Source organism: Eucyclogobius newberryi, unplaced genomic scaffold, assembly GCF_026437365.1.
Source record: "Eucyclogobius newberryi isolate DKJ021-1_F unplaced genomic scaffold, fEucNew1.0.hap1 SCAF_147, whole genome shotgun sequence".
Classification (NCBI taxonomy): domain Eukaryota; kingdom Metazoa; phylum Chordata; class Actinopteri; order Gobiiformes; family Gobiidae; genus Eucyclogobius; species Eucyclogobius newberryi.
This window is the reverse complement of record NW_027315776.1, coordinates 124,049-145,622: the sequence shown is the minus strand read 5'-3', so window position 1 is coordinate 145,622 and position 21,574 is coordinate 124,049. Positions and strand designations below refer to the sequence as shown.

Below are 21,574 nucleotides of genomic sequence, written 5' to 3'. Positions count from 1 at the left end.
CGACGAGGACCAGAGCCATATTTTATTTTATTTTATTTACTGTACAGGAATGAATTAGTGTGTGTGTGTGTGTGTGTGTGTGTGTGTGTGTGATGTTTTAAAATAACAATAATGATAATAATAATGTAAAAATATACTGTATACATGTTTTATTTGATTATAAAATATGCAAAAAGAGATAAATTCACAACGCCAACAAGTCAATTTAAAAAATGTTTGTCCAGTGTGTTCCGTGCATACTGTTTAATGCCATATTTCTTACGGTGTATCCATAGCAACGACAGAAAACCCCTGTGTTGTCTCTATGCCACATATGGTTTTAACACTTGATACTTTTACAAGCTCCTCCTTGGGCGTTAGCCTGAACAAGTTAAAATTTGGTGAAAATTGAAATAAAAACAACGGTGTTACGGTCTTTGTGCAGCTTAGCCTCACACTTTTGTAATATATTTGTAAAGTAAAGGAGAAGAAAAGGCCCCACAGATTCAGCACTAGGAGTCATAAAAGGAGGAAGACTGCAGGCGTCGGCGGTGCCATCATTGCCGCTTGCAGCTATATTTATTTTAAACTTTTTCACAAGCCAAATATAATCTGTATAATAAATATTCCTGTGTGTGAAGTGACACAATGATGCTTGCAGTAAAGTCCATATTGAATGTTCATATGTCATAAAAATAACAAATTTAATTAAACAGATAGCCCACATTATATTTCTATTAAATTAATCTGAGTGAGAGTGGTAACAGTATATTATTAATCCACTTGACATGATTGTACAGATTTATCTTATCTTTATCTTAAAATAACTTAAACTTTGAGTGTTCAGATGCTTGATTTCTGAGCAGGACAAACAAACATCAGGGACTGAGATCGGATCAAAGCACAAGATACAAGACGAGGTTCACTTCTTACTTCATACTTGTACTTGTACTTACGCTCTGGTGGGACGTCCTCAACCTGCTGCTCTCCATCGAGGTCAATCAAGGTCAAGTTTCAAGTCAGGTCAGAGGAAAGATGAACCTATTTGGTGTAAAAATGCATTGAAAAGATTGAATAAAAATGTAATCAAAGCGTATGTTTATTGCCAACACTGTGGAGCGTTAAGCAATAACATTTCAGATTCCTTTTACCTCTACAGAAGTCACGTCACAAAAAAGATCATCAGACTATACTACAGCGCCATCTTGTGCTCACTGCTGTAGTTTCCACACTAGAGCTGCACAAAATCACAATCGAATCAAAATTGCAACTTGCCCGATTATCGAATATCAAAATTGTGCTGTAGCTTTAACTTAGAGCTCTACAAACATCTCGTATGAGTCCATCAGTTCATAGTTCAGCCTCCTCTCGAATGTAAACACAGAGTTGTTTAAACTATGAACAGAATCCTACTTTATAAAACATAAATTGCAAATCTAATCGCAGTTTTAACCCTTTTTTTGGAACTCCAAAATCATGCAGCTCTTTTTCCAACAGTCCAACATTTTCTGATTAGTCATTTTTGTTATAAGCATGAGATTTATGAGAATTATGGGAAATTAGGACGCCTGCCATAGCCATTGACGATTTAAAACTAAATATTATAACTTTTAAATGTTGCGTATTAACAGCACAATGAAACCTATACATTGATCGAGACAATTCCAGCTTCTAAAAAGTGAAAACTCAAACAAAAAAAGTGACTGCACGGCTCCGATCAAAGTCCTCCTGGTCCCTTCTTTAATCCCCCACATTTGGTAGCACTTATACGTAAAACATTTCATTCACAAGTTCATTCTGTAAACATTTACATCTGGACAGTGAGCGAGCGAACGTGGATGAGAAATCTGAAATACAAGACGAATCGGACTGTAAATGGCCAGCTCCTTCACAGTTGGCGGTTACTTTGGATACGGATATGTCTGAAGCGGATCCATGCAACACGATAAAGCACTTATTTTGTGTTTTCTCCTTTTTTAAAAGAGTTTAAGTTTCACAACAGCAGCTTTTATACATATGACAAACGTTTGTATTCGTGTGTTCAGCGGGGAATATGGCGTTTGAGGGAAAGCTCCAGAACAAGGCCCTGTACTGCAACTGGATTAAGAGGTTTAGCAAAGCAGTATCTTGGATTTACCCATGATTTATGTGATTTTAGAGTGACTTTGAATCATTCTACAGTTCAATTCAGCACGAGTTCAACACATTCGGTGTCGGGGTTCGAATCCACGTCCTTACGAGTCATTGAAAGAGAAACCCAGGGTCAGTTTGGTGAATAAATGATTGATACATACTGCACATTATATCGCAAATCGAACTGAAATTGCAATTTAAATCGGCACAAAATTGCAAAAGCAGCAATTATTTTGATAGTCGAACGTCCTCGGCAAAGACGTTTTTTATAGAAAATAGAAAATTCTTGTTGTGGCTGTAGTTTGGACCTCTAGTATTAGTTTATCAGTTCATCTTTCAGTCTTTTCTCAGATGTTATTTCTCCTGGAATTGTTTACAATGCGCACTGTGGGCAAAATCCTACTTTTAAATATATATCGCAAATATAATCGCAGTTGCAATGAAGATTTTTTTTTTAAACGTGCCTAAATCCAAAAATATTCAGGTCAATTGCATTTTAGCCTCCAAAGTAATTGCACAGTATCACACATCATGATGGTTAAACAATTATTTGACATATGAAATCTCTTTAGAGGCCAGTGTAATGGACGATTGAAACAAAAAGGAATATCTAGATATTTTTTGGTATAACTTCAATGACATTATTTAGTCCTTATTTCAAATCATAAATGTACTAAAACATGCCTGTAAAATGTCCAGGAATATCACTTACTACTCTATAATTTTATGCCGTATTTTCCGGACTATAAGTCGCACCTTTTTTCATAGTTTTGACAGGGTTGCAACTTATACTTATACTCCGGAGAGACTTATATGTGATATTTTCTGTTATTTTCACACTTGCAACCGCATTTCATACTCCAGTGCAACTTTTTTCTTCTCCATTACGCACTTTTTGGCTGGTGCGACTTATAGTCCGGAAAATACGGTAATCAGGCAGCTTATTTTTGCTAGAATTTTCAATAGTTTATGTTATTATAGTTTAAAAAAAACTCTGATATTATAAATGTTTAGAGCTCTGACCTCTAGTAGTTTACAAGTGTATTGTACCATTTTACATATTTATTAAGCACTTCTTTTGTAAAATTATATTAGACAATTATTATTTTGAAGGTCCAGTTAAATGCCCGTCTCGTGCTCCGGGTGCATAGTACAGGGCCCTGTTGTCTGCTTAAAACAAGTGTCCACTCAGAGTAGAAAGTCCACTGGTAAAAGGTTACACTAACTCACAGAAAGTGTTATTTATCGTCTGAAAATGTGCTTTCGATCGCGGCGAGTGGAAGTAACTCGTCGTTTCCCCGTTTGTCCCGTTTGTGTTCAAAGGTAGAGTTCTTCTTCTCACAACAGCGTCCAGACATTTTGGCAGCACTTCCGGTTTTTGACGGTGTCTTTTCTTTCATCTCAGCACACTTGCGGCCGATTGGTCCACGCGTCCGCAGCGTTTCCCGTTCGTTTACCTCGCCGTGACCATCCACAGACCCAGGGCCACGTTAGCCGCCAGCAGCGCGCTCCCCGCCAGCAGCAGGAAGAAGCCGATCAGCTCGCGCTTCTGCCTATCGGTCACCACGGTAACCAGCGTGGCCTCCAGCAGGGCGTTTAGCATCCACTGTCCGTCCAGGGCGAAGCACGGCACAGAGTTGACCACGGCCAAAGCCCCGGACAGCGACACCACGTATCTGAGAGGGCGGCGGGTTAAAAGAGAACACGCTCCACACTGAGAGAAGAAAACCCAACAAGGGTAAACTATTGTCTTATGAGGCTAAATGTAATTGTTTTCTAGTTAATAAATGTGTTATAAAGCAGTGATGATTATAAAATACCTTAACACAATCTAGTGTGGATCAAAAACGCACTGGTTTAAACAATTTTACTACTCAAATTAACTAGAGCTGAAACATGTGCATTGATTAAGCACAACAAATCCAGACAGTTGTCAATTACCGTATTTTACGCCTTTCTTTATAGTTTTGGCCGGGATGCGACTTATACTCCGGAGCGACTTATATGTGATATTATTCGTTATTTTCACTCTGACGACCACAAGAGGGCGCTCTAGGCTCTAAGCGACGCAGAAGAAGAATCTGCATTTCCTCTTCCTCTGGAGTGACACAGAGGAAGAGGAATTCAATGGATTTAGTGATTTGGGGTAAAACTGATGCTTTGGTAAACTTGTTAGCATGTTCTTTATGCTATAGTTATCTGAATAACTGTTCATATGTTACGTTAACATACCAGACACTTACCACAGTTCTGTCTGTGCCTCATGTAGCTGAAAGTGTTAGCGTTAGCACACGTACACCTATTCACCATGTTCTCTCATCTGTTATATTTTAAATTGCAATTCAAGATGAAATGTTTGTTCTTTGTTTTGGATTTTATCAAATAAATTTCCCCTAAAAATGTGACTTATACTGTTTTTTTTCTTCACTATTATGCATTTTTTGGCCGGTACGATTTATAATCCGGAAAATACGGTAATTTAATCAACTGTTCACGGACGTCAAAATGAATGACACAAGGAATGAGAACATTTTGTGATTTATCTATAATTATACTCCATCAGGACGTGTTCAAACGGCTCCATTTTATCTGTATCTAGGTCAGATTTAGAACAGATCTCGTATTCACAGGGTTTTTGCAACCAAAACGACTCATCAATTAATCAAAAGAATAGTCAGTGGGTAAATAAATTAGCAAAGTAACCTTTAGTTGCAGCCCTACAATTATGGTTATGCTCACATTAAAAAATAAATGCAATATATTTTTAATGAACTACTCAGTGGATTATCAGAACATATGGAAGCTTTTGGCTCTTGATAAATCAAGACAGATCTATATAATTTATACAAAATACCCGAAGAATAAATCATATAAAAGGTGGAGTCTTTATCTATTCTACAGTCTTTATCTATCAGCTCCGTAATGTATTCAAAATTGATTATTTTAGCGTCCAAGTTTAAAGGATACTTGCAGAAAGTCTCCAAGAACACAGGCAGGTCCAGATGGAGAAAACCGAACCGGGGAACAAAGTTGGTCAGGCTTACTGCATGAAAAAAAAACACCAAATATATCACAAACCTTTAAAGACAATAGATAGTAATTAAACTGTTCCACAGACGAGTTCAGAAATGTATGTTATTATTTGTCTGAGTGAAGCAGATCTTATTTTAGGGTAGAATTTGCTGTTTAATTGTCAGATTGGAGATTTGCTGTCCTGGTTTATGGTTTCTCTGTAATTACTGCGACTATTCACATGAAACAAAAACTGGCCTGAAGTTCAACGTCTTCTCTGTCAACATAAAAAACTAAACAAAATCATAGTAATTAGAAAGTGGCGCCAAAATAATCTTAATCTTCTAGCTCAGTGTTTTTTGGTACATTTAGTATTTTGTAATCAAACTCAAATATGCAAACACAACTTTGTGGATTGTATCATCTATTGAAAATATCGGCGTGGTGGAGGTGCGACGTACATACCGGCGTGGTGGAGGTGCGACGTACATACCGGCGTGGTGGAGGTGCGACGTACATACCGGCGTGGTGGAGGTGCGACGTACATACCGGCGTGGTGGAGGTGCGGCGTACATACCGGCGTGGTGGAGGTGTGGCGTACATACCGGCGTGGTGGAGGTGTGGCGTACATACCGGCGTGGTGGAGGTGCGACGTACATACCGGCGTGGTGGAGGTGTGGCGTACATACTGGCGCGGTGTAGGTGTGGCGTACATACCGGCGTGGTGGAGGTGCGACGTACATACCGGCGTGGTGGAGGTGCGACGTACATACCGGCGTGGTGGAGGTGCGACGTACATACCGGCGTGGTGTAGGTGTGGCGTACATACTGGCGCGGTGTAGGTGTGGCGTACATACCGGCGTGGTGTAGGTGTGGCGTACATACTGGCGCGGTGTAGGTGTGGCGTACATACCGGCGTGGTGGAGGTGCGACGTACATACCGGCGTGGTGGAGGTGTGGCGTACATACCGGCGTGGTGGAGGTGCGACGTACATACCGGCGTGGTGGAGGTGTGGCGTACATACCGGCGTGGTGGAGGTGTGGCGTACATACCGGCGTGGTGTAGGTGTGGCGTACATACCGGCGTGGTGGAGGTGTGGCGTACATACTGGCGCGGTGTAGGTGTGGCGTACATACCGGCGTGGTGGAGGTGCGGCGGGTACCCCACGAACAGCATGTGCGAGTGCGGCGGGTGCGTGACTCGGATGAAGCGCGTCTGGTTCTCCAGAGACGGCGTGACGCAGACGCTGGAGAGCTGCGACGGGGCGGAGCAGTCCTCGTCCGTGCGGCACACTCTGGTCCCGCCCACCATCTTACGGACCGGCATGCAGGCGAACTGAGGAGCAACGAATACGAGGTCATACTGTGAAGACGTGGCCTGGACTGGAGGATTCGGACGAAGGCGTGGCACAAGGTTGGCACAAACGTGAGGACATTTTGCAACGGTTATTTGTCGTCTCACACTAAGCACAGATACGCTACGTACTCGTCGATAAGGATGTCGAGATTATGGAGTTTATCGATAATCGTCATATTCAGGTCACAATTTAATCACAAGAACCAAAAAGTAATAATCGTGAAAATTTTAGAAGCAAAATTAAGTTTTTTTTAATGCATGCCCTTTTTGATTTTATTTATGTTGTTTTATCATTGTTCATTGTTTTTATGTTGTTATTTATGTTGAATCACCAAAGCAAGCTCCTATGTTTGTGAATTCTGTTCTGATTGGCTGCTCTGATTGGATTGGCTGCTCTGATTGGCTGCTCTGATTGGCTGCTCTGATTGGCTGCTCTGATTGGCTGCTCTGATTGGCTGCTCTGATTGGCTGCTCGGGCCACGCCTCTCTGAACTTGTGCAGAGCCAAATCGTTTTTTTCATGCAAAAAAGCCTCTATTTTACAAAGAGCTTAAAGGAGAAAGAAACGTTTCAGTTCATCTAAGATCTGACTGTGTGTCTGGCCCAAACTGCACTCACAAAACCACAAACACAACACAACCATTTATTTATTTTAAACTCATGATTCACAACCAAATCTTAGGCTACGTGCATTCCAAGCCTTTTACCTTCAACTGTTGCCCATTAAAACTTATAATCTTGTCAACTAATAAACCATCAACCGATCAATCAGCCAAATACAAAAATCCTGTATCACTTGAATATATACAGCACACAAAACATTTTCTTTCAAAATGTGTCCTTATCTGGATGCAAATTTAGTGTTAAGATAAGATAAGATAAGATAATCCTTTATTGTCCAGGAAGTGAAAATACCAGAATTGATCAAATATCTATTACTCCAGGGACATAATGGTGAATATGAAGTAAAAAAAATTGCAGGATTGTAGTTGTTTTTGTAATGATTAGGTTAGATTAGTCTATGTGGGGCGCGTCTCACCTCTTTGTCCCGGATGCCTCTGCCCTGGGGTTTGGTGTAGGAGAAGCACAGGTCAGTCAGGCTGTTGTTACTGCAGCAGTCCACCGTCCCGTCCAGGCGCTTGTACGCTGCAGGACAAGAGAGAAGCTCGGGTTATTATAAATTAAAAACAATCCAAACAACAATGTGTAGGATTGTGCTGCTCTGCTGATGTGGGCGAAATTTACATAAAAATTAATATCTCAATGTTTGTTCGGCTTCGTCTTGATAACAATATTCAGACAATACGTTTACACTGCAACATGAATGTGCCAAAACGTGTCTGCAAATGTCTTGAGTGAGCATCGAAATCACACAAAACACAAACAGATCATAAACTTAACCACAAAAAAGCAGATTTGTATCACTTCATACCTTTTTTTGGAAGAACATTTTTAAATCAGCTGGTTTTGCAGTCATTTTAATAGTTTTAATTATAGACAATGTAATAGATATTCTAATTTTGCATATTTTCTAGACAACAATAGTGACATTACCCAATTTTTCTACGTATAATTACATAAAATACATCATAAACACTACTTGTTAAGTCTTTTGCATTTGACACATCCGTCTTAACCAAGTCTGGTCAGGAATACGTAAAGTAGCTTAAGTACGCCAATTGTCTTTAGTCAGTCTACAAGTCCAGTACTTCGTTCACCACGTCACTGAAGCTTATAATCAAATGTATAACAGTCACATTGTACAAAAGAGAGCGTGTTGCAATTTGCATAATGGCAACTAATCTCCAATTATACAAAACAAACCCTTGATCAGCGTACGGGCAGACGAGACGCCATTATCCCAGTCAGAACGTGGCAGGGAGCCCGGGTCTGAGAGGAGTTGTGCCGCGGTTTGGCTCGCGTTTGGACCGCGTCGTCTCTTTTGTTCCTCCACGATGGATTATGGACAGTTAATTAGCCCGGCAACAATAACAGCTCGCGGAGATACGGTGGGAGGTTTCGAGCGGGGCGGATGTTCGAGTCAAAACTAGTCCGAACGCCAATTAAAGCCGCAAGTGTTTGTCGTTAAAAGGCCCGTCTACGGGAGCCTTTCAGGGACAACAAAAACAAATAATAATCAAATATGGAGCTTTTTTTAACACTCAAATGCACGTTACCAAACATGACACTAAACAACAGTATCAAAGAAAGGCTAGTTTGAACAGGTGATTCCACAATTTGGGTCAAAAGTTGATCAACACAAGTTCAGATACTTCTGCAAAAGCACTTATATTTACTGTTAAATATGAGCCAAATGTTCATGCAATCATCACATTTAACTGCTAAGGAACTACAGCAAACAGCTCACTGCAGGAAAAACATAATTCGGGGCATTTGAAGTGTCGTCGCCCCCTGCTGTTTCTAGGCGGAAAACCAGCCTTGCAACATTCGCCGACATGGACCCGAAGACAACTCTCCTGAGAAACCCTGGCTCGATTTTATATTTGACAATGTGAAATGTTTTGTACGTGGTTGTATCGTCTTATTATGATAATGATTTTTTTTTTTTTTTAATGGGCAAAAAATAAGAATCTTTTGCATCTGTTAAATGTATTTTCACAAGGGCGCTGCAAGGGGTTACTCCAAGTTACTAAAAAGCTTTAAATGACTGGCAAAATAAAGCTATGAGTTAAATTATATGCATCTTTTCACTTCCCACAGCAGCCATGGGGTTGACGGAAACGTCAACCTTCAGGGTTGGTTTTTGCCCAAGGACACAACAGCAGGTCGACGATGATGGCGGCGACCAAAAAAGATGCCAAATTGCGTTTGATTTAGTCAGATCTTGGTATTAGGGATGGTCCATTATGGATTTTCCTTTAACAGATACCGACATCCATTGTTAGACTTGCTGCAGTAGCTGATTTTTGCAGATGCCAATATTAAAATCCACAGCAAGGTCGTTAAATGCATGTTCAGTTTAAGTATGGATCACAAATGAACTTCTTACTCAAGTAAAAATAACATTTATTTATCTGGGAATTAATGTTTGTGAAACCACATGCCATATTTTTGCCTAATTGCATTCCATTTCAAAAAGACAAACGACTGGTGCACTGAGGACGAACTGGGAAAGACACACAGTAATAGTTCGTTCAAGCACCATTAGGGGACGCTGCGCAGGTTTCACTCACGTCTGCCATGGGCCCAGCTAGGTTGCAGACTGGCAGTGGGGACGCAGTATCCGGTCTGAGGCATGTGGGACAGATGAGACAGACACTGGGTCCAGTCTTCCACCCCTCTGACGGGACAGTCCTCCAGGCCAGTCACGATGTCCCCCACGGAGAGGCCCCTGGGACCTTCTGCAGCAGAGCCCTGGAGAGAGAGAGGAGGGAATTACAGAACTAGAATGTCACTTACAATCAACAACTATAACACATGAGTCATTTGTCCAGATGATTAGTTTAATTACCGTATTTCCCACACTATAAGGGGAACCGCACTATAAGGCGCATTAAGCAAAACAAAACGTGTACCACACAAAATTGCTTTGAGGTCAGTAAGCACAACCAGAATTGATTCATATATAAGGCGCACTGGAGTTTTTTGAGAAAATTAAAAGGCTTTTACCGTATTTTCTGGACTATAAGTCGCACCCTTTTTTCATAGTTTTGGCCGGGGTGCGACTTATACTTATACTTATATGTGATATTATTTTTTTAATTTTCACACTTGCAACCGCATTTCATACTCCAGTGCGACTTATATACTTTTTTTCTTCTCTATTATGCATTTTTTGGTGCATGTAGTCCAGAAAATACAGTAAGTGTGCCTTAAAGCGCGTAAAATAAGGTAGTTAAGACCGCTCCTAACAGATATATAGTAGGATTTGTTTTGTTATTGGCCTTTTAACATGCTCTTGAGTACCTTTACTTTGGCATGTCATGTTTTGCACCTTAGAATATTATACTGTGTTCATTGAAAAGCCCACATGGGGATTTGTTCTTAGCACACAGCTCAAATCTGAAAAGTGCCCTCTAAATAAATACTGTATATAGTGAAACAGCCTGACCTGCACCACATCGGTGACCAGAGCCCCAGTTCCTGTGGCGTAGATGGGAAAAAGAAACACAGGCAAGAGGAAAAGGAAGGCCAACGCTGCCACACACAACATGAAGTTATGCCAGACACCTGCGAGTGGAAAAGGAATGCTGTTATTTCACTCCTTTTCTTCCCAAATACATGCAGTACAGTCACAGATTTCAAGTAATTCAAGGCATTACAGACAATTTTACAGGAAACGAAAAGACTCAAGAGGGATCTCACTAAACCGCCGCATTATTCTCCTAAACTTTCACTTTAATTAGATAAATCTTATGTGTTTTTCTTTCTACTCCTTAACCGTTCATTTGTTGCACTTCTCTGACCAATAAATAACTACTATCTGCAGCGGTGGCCAGAGCGTCGATCTCATTTGCAGACACCATCATTCAAGTTCTTTCTGGATGAATGAAGAAATGAAATCGTTATAGTCTTTAATGCCAGCTAAAGGATATTTAATAAACTGATTTCCCTGGATATATTTGCTGTATAATGTGTCTTTTCTGAATTAGTAAAGCCATTTGCGATTCACAAAACAACTTCATTAAGGAGAGTGGTATTCAGTACGTACTCCTTCAGTTTATTTTAGTTTACAGAATGTGATATACAGTAATTGACGCATTTTATGTGCAACAAATGTCTAATTATCTTCACTAATCGTCAGCAACAAAGCATATTCTCTACTTTCGGAGGAGCTCAATATTCATTTGGCAGCATTATCTCTCCTACGGCAGCCTGAGAGGGACACCCATCACGTCCATGTGTGACTGAATAACTGCCAGCTTAACCAATAATAATAATTAATACACAACTTTCATGATTGCTGGGTGAAATGATTTGATGCGTGTTTAATACAGTGTGAGGAGTCTATATTTAGCTAAATGTATTGCCTAACTGAGATGGAGAGAACTTAAAATATATAAGTGTACATGTGATTTTAATTGTATTTTATTGACCTTAATTCAGCCGGGGAAGTTTTAAGACGAAGTGCTCCAGGTAAATAGGAAAACAATCTTAAATCTAAGGCATTTTATGTGTAAAAACTGCCAAAATGTTACATATTTTTCACAAACAAAACTAAAACAAATGTAAAGAGCCAGGTTTAAATGTCTTGCTTCATTTGAATTACATATTAGATGGACACGTCATCTTATTTGTAATTCAATTAAACCAAATCAAATTGAAAACTTAAAAAATAATCTAATAAAATCCGTAAAAAAAAAAGTACAAGATTAGAAGGTTTTGTGTCTGTAGATGCTTCTTATATGTAAATATATGTGTCAGAATAAAACAATAGTCGGTCACAATGTCCCATAAAAATCTATGAAGGCGAGTTGATTAAATTAAATTATAAAACATCTTGAAATGCAGATTAGACGGTTTCTTTGTTTCCAGGTTCTTTAAGCAGATTTTTGACAGAAAAGCTATTTTTTTGTTGTTGTTTTTACCGGCGCAGAAGATTCGTAGCTGCTGCGTTGGCGATATGATATTCAGGTGCGTCGTGAAGAGGTCGACAAAAGCCCCCGGGTACACCACGAATACAAACATGCCGAAGCCGTTCACTCGCACCTGCTCCCTGAGGAAAGCAAGAGACGGGGTCATTTTACATGAAGCGACAGGTAATATTTAAACACTCACATGGCCAACGCGCAATCAAGTCTTAACAGACTTCAAGACGGGTTTCTAAAAGGTCTACGTTTCAATTCAAATACAACCCAATAAGAAGAATAACCCTAACATTTAAATATCATACGTTTCTGCCAATGAGAACTTGTATGAACCGAAAAAGACAAAATAAACATTTCAAATAAGTTTAAAATAATGGACCTGACATACTACAAATAAACTTAATATAATATTTTACTACAAACAAAGTACATAAAAAAACAAACAGTACAGTTTTCCCTTTTTGCTGGTCGTCATAGCAACACATCCTTTTCCAAAGTATGAACGAGAACGTACCTCAGCGCTGCCACCGCGTGGCCGAGCTCGTGTATAACGCCGCTGAGCAGCAGAGCGATGAAGAAGTAGGCCAGCTGATTGGTGGGAAGGTTCACTCCAGGGACCTGAGCACAAAATACTTCAGACGAGCTCCGGATCACAGAAATGGCACATCAGTTACAGTACTTACAAAGCTGCTTCACAGTTTAAGCCCAGTCCCTCATTATAAATACATGAAAGAAGCGCTCACTCACCACCACCTGTAGCGTCTGCTGACCCCCGATGCGAGGGTTGTCTGTGGTCATCTGGGCCAGAGTCTGCTGCAGTGTCTTTACCAGAAGAATCACTGAGCCCACCATCGACACCACGCCGAACACCAGACCACTGTTGAACCTAAAAACATTGCATACATTAGCTATACTTTAGCTACGACACTAAGGAAAATGCTAGATGCTGTACAAATGACAATGACTATAATAAATAAAAAAACAAAATTTGCATACAAAATAGTTCAATACTAAATGTTATTATGTGCAGTCTTATTCTAGCTCAGCTATAGATACAGATCAAGATTTTTAAAAACGGTATTGTCCTGTATTCTCAAATTGCATCTAGTTTCAATACTAAATAAATAAAAAATAAATAAAAAGTTTCAATACTAAATTTAGATATCTTTTTTTTCCAACTCCATTACCAACCACATGTTTTACTTACATATGTCAACATAATCTACAATAAAACAGACATGGACAGCATATGTATTTATATAGAATGTTTTGTTTGCTGTCATTAAATGTCTGTTTTTGTCCTCAATGTGATGTAGCTAATATCTTTAATCAAATCTAATCAAATCTATTTTATTACCATTTACAATGTTTTATAGAAAACTTTGAACTCATAAAGATCAAATGAGATAAAAATGATAATTGACCTTTGAGAGATGACACATGACATTTTTCAAATATAAATTGAGAATAACATAGGGCCTAAGATGGATCCCTGGGGTACTCCTTTGGACACTGCCAATTTTTGTGGAATAAAACTAAGACAAAACTAAATAAATAAATCAGCAAAAGTTGGATAAAATACACAGTAAGTACTACAATAGTTTTGCCCTGACCAGAGGTAGAGAGCGCATGGCCGGATGCGGGCACAGTAGGCGAACAGTCGGTTGAACATCGTAGTTTGCCATCGGATGTGAAACGGCGACAACATCAGGCCTCGACTCGCCAGCCACGATTCATAACCGACGCGGTGGGCCAGAGACGACTGTGGGGGGCACGAGAAGCACATTTGACATGGCAGACAGAGGGAGAAAATCACTGCACGTTGATTTCCCATTGAAGGAGGCGATGCGGTGATTGAGCGAGAAACTTACTTTAATCACAAACTATGCAATTCAGAGAAAGGGCAACTTCAAGGTTAAATAGAAGCAACACATGACAGTTCACTTAATAATGTATTCAATAAAAAATATTAAAGTGGTGGAAGAGTCTGTGGAAAATGATGGTTATTGGATTATTATAGTCAAATGATTATTTCTAATGTACTTTGAGACTTTTAAATACATCATCGAACAAGTAAAAGGTAAAAGTATATTTATTTTGATTCAATAATGCCTGTGTCCTTGTTACAGAAAGGTATTTTTGTGTGTTTTTGAGTTTGACTTCTTCCTATTCCCTTTCGACTTATTTATTTTACTATATTTTCTTTAATATCTGTATGTAAGACTAATCATGCAGCTATATACATGTTTAAAATAAATAAATAATATGTATAGTCCAGTTAACGATTACAGTGATAAAAATATGACTGGTTCTGGTTAATAAATGAATACCGTCCACTGACTTTCTTTTCCTCTTGTGTCGCAATTCAAAGGAAAATTAATTAAATTGTAAGTGTTTATTTTGCTCTTCTTTGACCCTTCGAACTATTTATTTGACAAAGCAGCACATTCAAATCTGGAAAAACAGAAAAACACTGCTCAAAATAAAGCACGATATGGGGCAATATACTGTATGTGCTTCAAGTAACTGACAATGATTAATGCAGAATTCAAATTGTAGAGCAGGAAACTAACTGCAGTGTAGAAGTGAATAAAAGCATTGGAGGTCCAAATGTCAAGTTGAATTAATTCCATTTCAATTCCTTCTTTCAACATAACATTTGTATTAATAATTTGCTATTCACTTTACAATTTGGCTTTTCGATTTCAATCATACAATATTCATTTTCAGCTTCTGGTGGCACAGATTTCGGCCCATAACATACTGTAATTATCTTGTAAATACAGGCCTACCGACGCTGTATGTGAACTGAACACTGGGAAGCAGATTGCACGTTCTGACAAAGTGAATTGGCGCACAACGTTAAGCTTCAAACTGTTGAGGACAATAACAATTTAGTGTAGGAACGCTTTAGTTACAAGAAGTGGATTAATAACGACCGGGATTTCCGCCTCAGTTTAGCAACATTCGGCCACTATCCCGCCGCAGCAGTAAGAGGATAAGAGCCTCACAGAAGACCCCACGGCTTAAGTAGAGGGTGCTACGCCGAGCGGGATTGGTGGAGCACTCGGACACTGTTGCTAACACGACCGCATCAGGGCTTTTTGCACATTTTTGCTTCCGTTTGCAAAAATGTAAACGAATGGGATGCAAAAAGGGTCCGTCACCTGCTTGTGGGTGATTCAGTAGGAAAAAAAAAAGTCACTGGCGTTGGATTTTTCTTTATACAATGTAAACTAAGCACATGTTAAATTATACAGACATTGGTGACAAACGTGTGTATTTTTTGTATGAGATTGTCCCATTGCAAATTGGCAGTTTGGTTGTTACTAGACTGAATAAATGCCAGACAAATATGTTTAAATGCCATACTGTGAAATATTCCGGGTGCAGCAATGAACACCTCTATAGAGAGAAGCAGGTGTTGGACACACAGAGTGCACCTTTCATCAAATCTAGGTCAAATATTAAGTTCATAAGACATTTTTAGGCCCAGAGGAGTCATATTAAGCTGCATCTGGTTCACGTTTCCTCAGAAGATACACATTATACATCGCTATAAACTGTCTTTTTGCATTTAGAGTCTAGTTAGTTAGTAGACAGTCTAGAGCACATATTCTTAATTATCCCTAACCCTAAGTAGCCCCTTGTTCACTTCCTATTACACTACTTAACCTTAAATTTTATTATGTACACACCGCCACTTTCTATTGCACTGCATAACTTTACATTGTATTATGTACGCCGTTCAGAATTAATTGTTCAATGTTTTGTTGTTTGTGTTGCACCAAATCACCAGGACAAGTTTCTATGTCTGTAGATCCTGTTTATTGACAAATGGCAATAAACACTATTCTGATTCTTGAGAGCTACATAATCAGTAAAATACATTTAAATCAGATATTGGGCCGCAGTAACTTTGTACAGGAAACGTCAAAAAGTTTAAGAAGAAGAGAGATTAGTCCAATTAACAATTTCGATTAACATAAAAATGATTATTCTAGTCGACAAGTCAGATTACTCCGATTTCCATGACTCGTCGCAGCCCTGATCCTCCACCTGGACTTTTATTTAAATCAGGACCAAACCAACACGACTTTGCAGTTTGCTTGTAGCCACAACATTTCAACAAACAGTTATGAATGATAATAACTGAAACATATTTACCCTCAGCAGCGTGTCGGCGAGGTACACCGCGCACCAGACTCCCATCACCCCGATGAGCAGCGACACGGGGATCATGGTGCGTCCACAGCGGGGCTTCGGCGCGCTATAAGCGGACACGGATCAGGCAGCGCCCCGGTCCTCCTCCATCACCCTCCACCACGCAGCTTCGCGCAACTACACCTGAGCAGGCATGTTCAGCACCGCGTACACAAGCTCCAGCCGTGGTCTAAAGCGTGCGGGGATAAGACAGGCCGAAATGCGTGTGCGTGCGGTTGTTTTGGATGCGCTGAATGGACAAGTCATCAGCAGCATCCGCACACTTCCGGGTTGTGTTGTTCGTGTGGCGTCGGTGAAAGTGGTTTGGGGCTGTGTCGCCACCTGCTGGACTGGTTAAGAACTGTAAAAACGAATACAACTATCGGGCAGAAAAGTGTAAAATATAATCAACAAAAATGGTTCAAAATTTATTTAAATTGTGGTTTATGTGTCTAGACTGGACAACAACCAGAGATAGGTCAATACAATTATCCTTAAGTCAAATATAATCAACAAAAATGGTTCAAAATGGAATGAAATGGTAGTTTATATGTCTAGACTGAACAACAACCAGAGATAGGTCTATAAAATTATCCTAAATCAAATATAATCAACAAGAATGGTTCAAAATGTTATTAACTTGTAGTTTATATGTCTAGACTGAACAACAACCAGAGATAGGTTTGTGTTTGTGTGTAGTTGTAACGCCAATGAAATGAAACTCAATTTACAAAAAATTAAATGAATTAAAACAATGAAAAAGACCTTAACGCTAGTGATGGTGCCAATATTGTACTGAATGTATTGCCACATTTTATTTACTTATTTATTTTGGTTATGGCCTTCCATCAAACTGTCCTAATACTACTTTATGAGAGAATTGATGGAGCAGTTATAGCTATAACTAATAGCGATACCCCTCAGTGATTAATAAAGCAGTTTAAATAATGTATCCATATTTCACTTTCAGTTTGCTTTCAGAAACAGACCTATTAACTTCAACTTTTCTGACTCACACTTAAACTATTCATCTATCTTTCCAATAAAATAAACTATAGGCAACTACAGATCAACGGCAAAGTAATATGTAACTTTTCTGGTGGAGGGTCCAGCACCGGCTTGTTTCTATGTAAGACAGAGTATGACATCTGTTCCCATGGAAACATACAGTGACTCCACCAGGCCAAGTCACCGGTAAAATGTTGTGTTTTGTGGTTTTTTGTCTTATAGTTTTGGGGCAATAAAAACCCTTGTAATTGTATATTTTTAGGGTAAGACAGACATTGATTGTTCACCTTTAATGTAGTAAAATTAGCCTATTTTTGAAACTGATCACCTCGAGTATTGCTACTCTCTTCCCTGTTAAAGTACTTCAAAGTTCCCACTATGACTTTCATGTTTCAAACCTTCTTTGCTACTTTGCCAAAACATAACTTGACTATGAGCGCTGGGCTATTGTCTGGAAAACAAGTATATAGTAAAAAGATGAAGCTGAAATAAAATGATTCGTAATTCTTCAAAAGCAGTAAAGTATCTGCCATACCAGTGTTGACCACTAGATGCTGCTATATAGCCAAATACAGTGGACTCAAAGACAAATTGCGTGACATATGGGCCAAGATATGAATAAAATGTCATTTGAAATTACACCACAGTGATTTAAACATCTTTGCTTGTGTTACTGCAGTAAAACCTCTCCACGAGTTTACAGATATTGTATTTCTCGTAGCTAAAAGGTCACAGAGAGTATTAAAATGTGTTATGGCTGAATGTAGAAGGCTTCGTGAGAGCGTCCCAGTCTGACTCATTAGCTCATAAAAGTAACCAGTCCAAATAAAACTGCATATTGACACTCGCACTGCTCTGACTCAGGCTTGGTTCAATAATGCATTTATCGTTGTGCTGCGTGGCGCTGTCAGGGGAGTTTATTGTCATTAAATATTCATCAGTTGCTCACAGATATTTCCCTGGACCTGGAGTCAAACAGTAGAAATACATTGTTTTTAAGATGCAAACAAGGGAGAAGTTATAGAGTTAGAGACACTTTCAATATGACACAAAACAAAACAGAAACACAAAATCTAAACAATTGAGCTTAATTTATGCTATTATTGCAGTAAAGATGATTATTTGTAGCATATTTATAGTTACATGAAACCCTCCTAAGTCACATTTTGCCACGTTTATGGTATTGAAAAGTCCACACCGCGTCACAAACGACATGTAACTGTAATATAGAGGTGTCCAAACTATGGCCCGGGGGTCAAATGCGGACCTCAGACTAAATTTAGTCGGCCCTCACTATTCTGAAAGGTACTTTTTACTGCAACTTTTAAAATCCTGTCGTTACAACGTCAATAAATAACTTTTTTTTTAATATACAGACCTGATACTGAGGTTTTGAAACAAATTTATGCTGCGGTGGCGCTTTAAATGAACAGTTTTGAATGATTTACGGTATTGACCACTGATCTTTGGCCCTGGATGAAACATGTTTGTAATATACTTCGATACAGTCCCAAATATGCCATTGTTCCTATAGAAAGAGAGAGAGAAAGAGAGAGTGGAGTGGACCGGCTGACCAGTCCGTCCATCGTCACGTTACCTCCTGTTCCCCTTGACCGCCTCCCCTGACCGCCTCCCGCCCGCACGACTCTACACGACTCTACACGGCTCCAAACGCACACGCCATACGACCCTATACGCTCATGCAGCTTTAATGCAGCCCCGCCTCTTCATACACGGACTAATATTACATTTACAAGTTCACCGGACCTGCCACTGCAAAACCTAGAACACAGACGATCCAAAAAGTAGTAGTAGTTGTAGTAGTAGTAGTAGAATAGGTGCTTTCTTTAGTTATTATATAGTTGGCACTTTTAATGGCTATTATTTGCTGTAGTCTGCACGTGCAAGAGTAGTAGTAAAGTAGTAGTCGTCAGTGTTGGGATGTAACTGCATACATGTACTGAAAAAAATACCTGAATGCTTAAAGTTACTAGTACAGTTACTCTAAAACCAAACAAATACATTGTGCAATTTGAGGAAAAATTTTAGTGAACGCTTGTGTTTTGTGCTTCAGTGTTCAATAATAAACACACGTATAACAAACAGTGAACAAAGCTGTTTTATTCTGTTTTTTTATACTTTATAATTTAATATAATGTGACTCATCGTGAAAGTATTCAGAATAAACACTGACGCAACAATGTATTGGAATATTTTACAAAATACATTCTATTCCTTATGTTAAATAAGTAAAGGTGCATTAATCCCAACACTGCAAGAGTAGAAGTAGTAGTAGTAGTGGTAGTATTGTAGGTGAGCAAAACTTGTAGTTGTATGGCACTTTTTGTCATTATCATATGCAGTAGTGTGGGCGAGGACATGTAGTATCATTACTTGAACCTTCTATATTTAATTTTCATATTTAATTAATGTTTAAGCATCTTTACTGTCCAAAAAGTGATAGAACTGTTACTTTTACTTTGTTCAACTGTCTCAATAGCTAAGTATAATTGTACTTAATCACTTCACAATAGCAGTATAGCAAGAGAAATACAGAAAGTAGAAGAGGTACTAGGAGTTTTTGCTGATATACTGGTAGTAATAATAGTATAGTAATAGTAACAGTTTAGTCATGGTAATCTTTTGTGTATATTTTAACCATGACCGATTCCATTTTGAAGTATTGTTGTTTAAGTAAAGGCGAAGTAAAGGTTTTCTTCAGGTCCTACCTTTGTTACACCAAATACTTCAGTCATATTTCAGTTTTTTAAATCCAACTCAAGGCTCATGAACCACATGTTAAACTTTTCACTGTGTTAATCTCTCGTGATCCACAGATAGTCCAGAAGAAGACACATAATCATCTTTATAATCGCCTATTTTTAATTCATTTCATTCATTCTATTAGACGTTGCAGACAATAGTTGCAGTGAGCACGTTTTGTCATTACTTCTAAACACTTGTAGACGCACTATAAACATTCCAAACACTATCAGGAGTAGTCATAGTGGTATATCTATGCAGTAGTAATAGTAGTAGTAGTGGTAATTGCAGCAGTAAATACACAAAACATTTGCATAAACCATCAGCGCTTCATTTTACTACAAAGGAGTTTTCAGAAGTCCAGCAGCAAAGTGCGGCGCGTGATTGACAGCTGGGTTTTTGGCATCGTCCCGCGTCGGTGGTGGGTGGGGCGGGGGCGGGGCTTGGGGACTCTCACTCTGGGCCAATCAGGACGAAAGGAAGAAGCAGGTCAGGTGCTGGAAGAGGACCTCGGAGGCAGAAGGCCGGGCAGAGCAGCACGGCAAAGGTAAGAGACAGTAGCAGTGTGTGTGTGTGTGTGCGTGTGTGCGTGTGCGTGTGCGTGTGTGCGTGTGTGTGTGTGTTTGTGTGTGTGTGTGTGTGTGCGTGTGTGTGTGTGTTTGTGTGTGTGTGTGTGTGTGCGTGTGTGTGTGTGTGTGTGTGTGCGTGTGTGCGTGTGTGTGTGTGTGTGTGTTTAAATGCTGTGCTAAAGGTGGAACTAACGTTGTGTGGAGTGTGAAACGAGGCCAGTGACTGCAGGAGTCATTCTGGGACCCGTTTCCAGGGAGATGAGAGCCAAAGATAACACGCAAATAATTTAAATTCAATTATAATCATTATTCAACTCCTCTAACAAAGTTATGAACGCGTCAGAGCAATGTAATTCGTTTAAATGCTAATTTCACTGAAGCGATGTCATGTTTATTCATAAAAAAGTCATAGGAAAGTAAGTTATTCCAACATTTAAAAGAATATTGTGTGGACTAGAGTCAAAGAGCAATGGCACGTTTCAATTATAGCAGGCAAATAAGTACTATTACCACTAATTCTACTATTACTAATACTACCACTACTATTGTCAGTCTAAAAAACTACTTCTACTACTACCTGCCTTATTCTGTACACACTGCTACAACTACAACTTCAAAGCACAGAATGAATTTGTAGCTAATACTAAAAGAACTTTGGAACTACTACTAAAAGACCAAGAGCGTCTTTGGAAATACTACTACAACTACTGCAATTACTACGAGTCTGAGGACTACGAAACGTCTAAGGAATAAAGTCTGGCGGTAATGCAACACTCGGATGCCAACCGCCATAAAACAACAACAACAACAACAACAACTACTCTTCTTACTGCAAAAACTACTACAACTACTCAACCTTCTTCTGTACAACTGCTACTACGGTCAGTCCAAGTAAGACATGAGTCATTGCTTGTTCTTAGTCCACGTTCCTGCCCCAAGCCTGGATAAACTGAGCCTGGAGATAGTTTGTTTGGTCGACACAGAATACGACAAAAACAGCAG

At 39.3% G+C, this 21,574-nt stretch overlaps 1 protein-coding gene across 1 annotated transcript; it reads right to left on the bottom strand.

The window, feature by feature from the left end:
- Nucleotides 1-3,529: 3,529 nt before the first annotated feature.
- Nucleotides 3,530-16,506, bottom strand: mbtps2 (membrane-bound transcription factor peptidase, site 2). The gene is made up of 11 exons (XM_072445424.1): nucleotides 16,197-16,506; nucleotides 13,643-13,791; nucleotides 12,777-12,915; nucleotides 12,544-12,647; nucleotides 12,030-12,157; nucleotides 10,553-10,671; nucleotides 9,675-9,855; nucleotides 7,520-7,626; nucleotides 6,262-6,460; nucleotides 5,080-5,155; nucleotides 3,530-3,788 (listed from the first exon to the last, which is right to left on the bottom strand). Exons 1-11 carry the CDS (start codon nucleotides 16,269-16,271, stop codon nucleotides 3,566-3,568), a joined length of 1,500 nt encoding a protein of 499 aa, XP_072301525.1. The 5' UTR covers nucleotides 16,272-16,506; the 3' UTR covers nucleotides 3,530-3,565.
- Nucleotides 16,507-21,574: the final 5,068 nt, after the last annotated feature.

What these genes read in the sequence shown, in the direction of transcription:
- mbtps2 (XM_072445424.1), bottom strand. Translation starts at nt 16,271, where the DNA reads ATGATCCCCGTGTCGCTGCTCATCGGGGTGATGGGAGTCTGGTGCGCG. An exon ending in TCGCCGACACGCTGCTGAGG is followed by an intron (nt 13,792 to 16,196) that starts GTAAATATGTTT and finishes TGCCCCCCACAG; the next exon opens with TCGTCTCTGGCCCACCGCGT. An exon ending in AGCAGACGCTACAGGTGGTG is followed by an intron (nt 12,648 to 12,776) that starts GTGAGTGAGCGC and finishes TTTTGTGCTCAG; the next exon opens with GTCCCTGGAGTGAACCTTCC.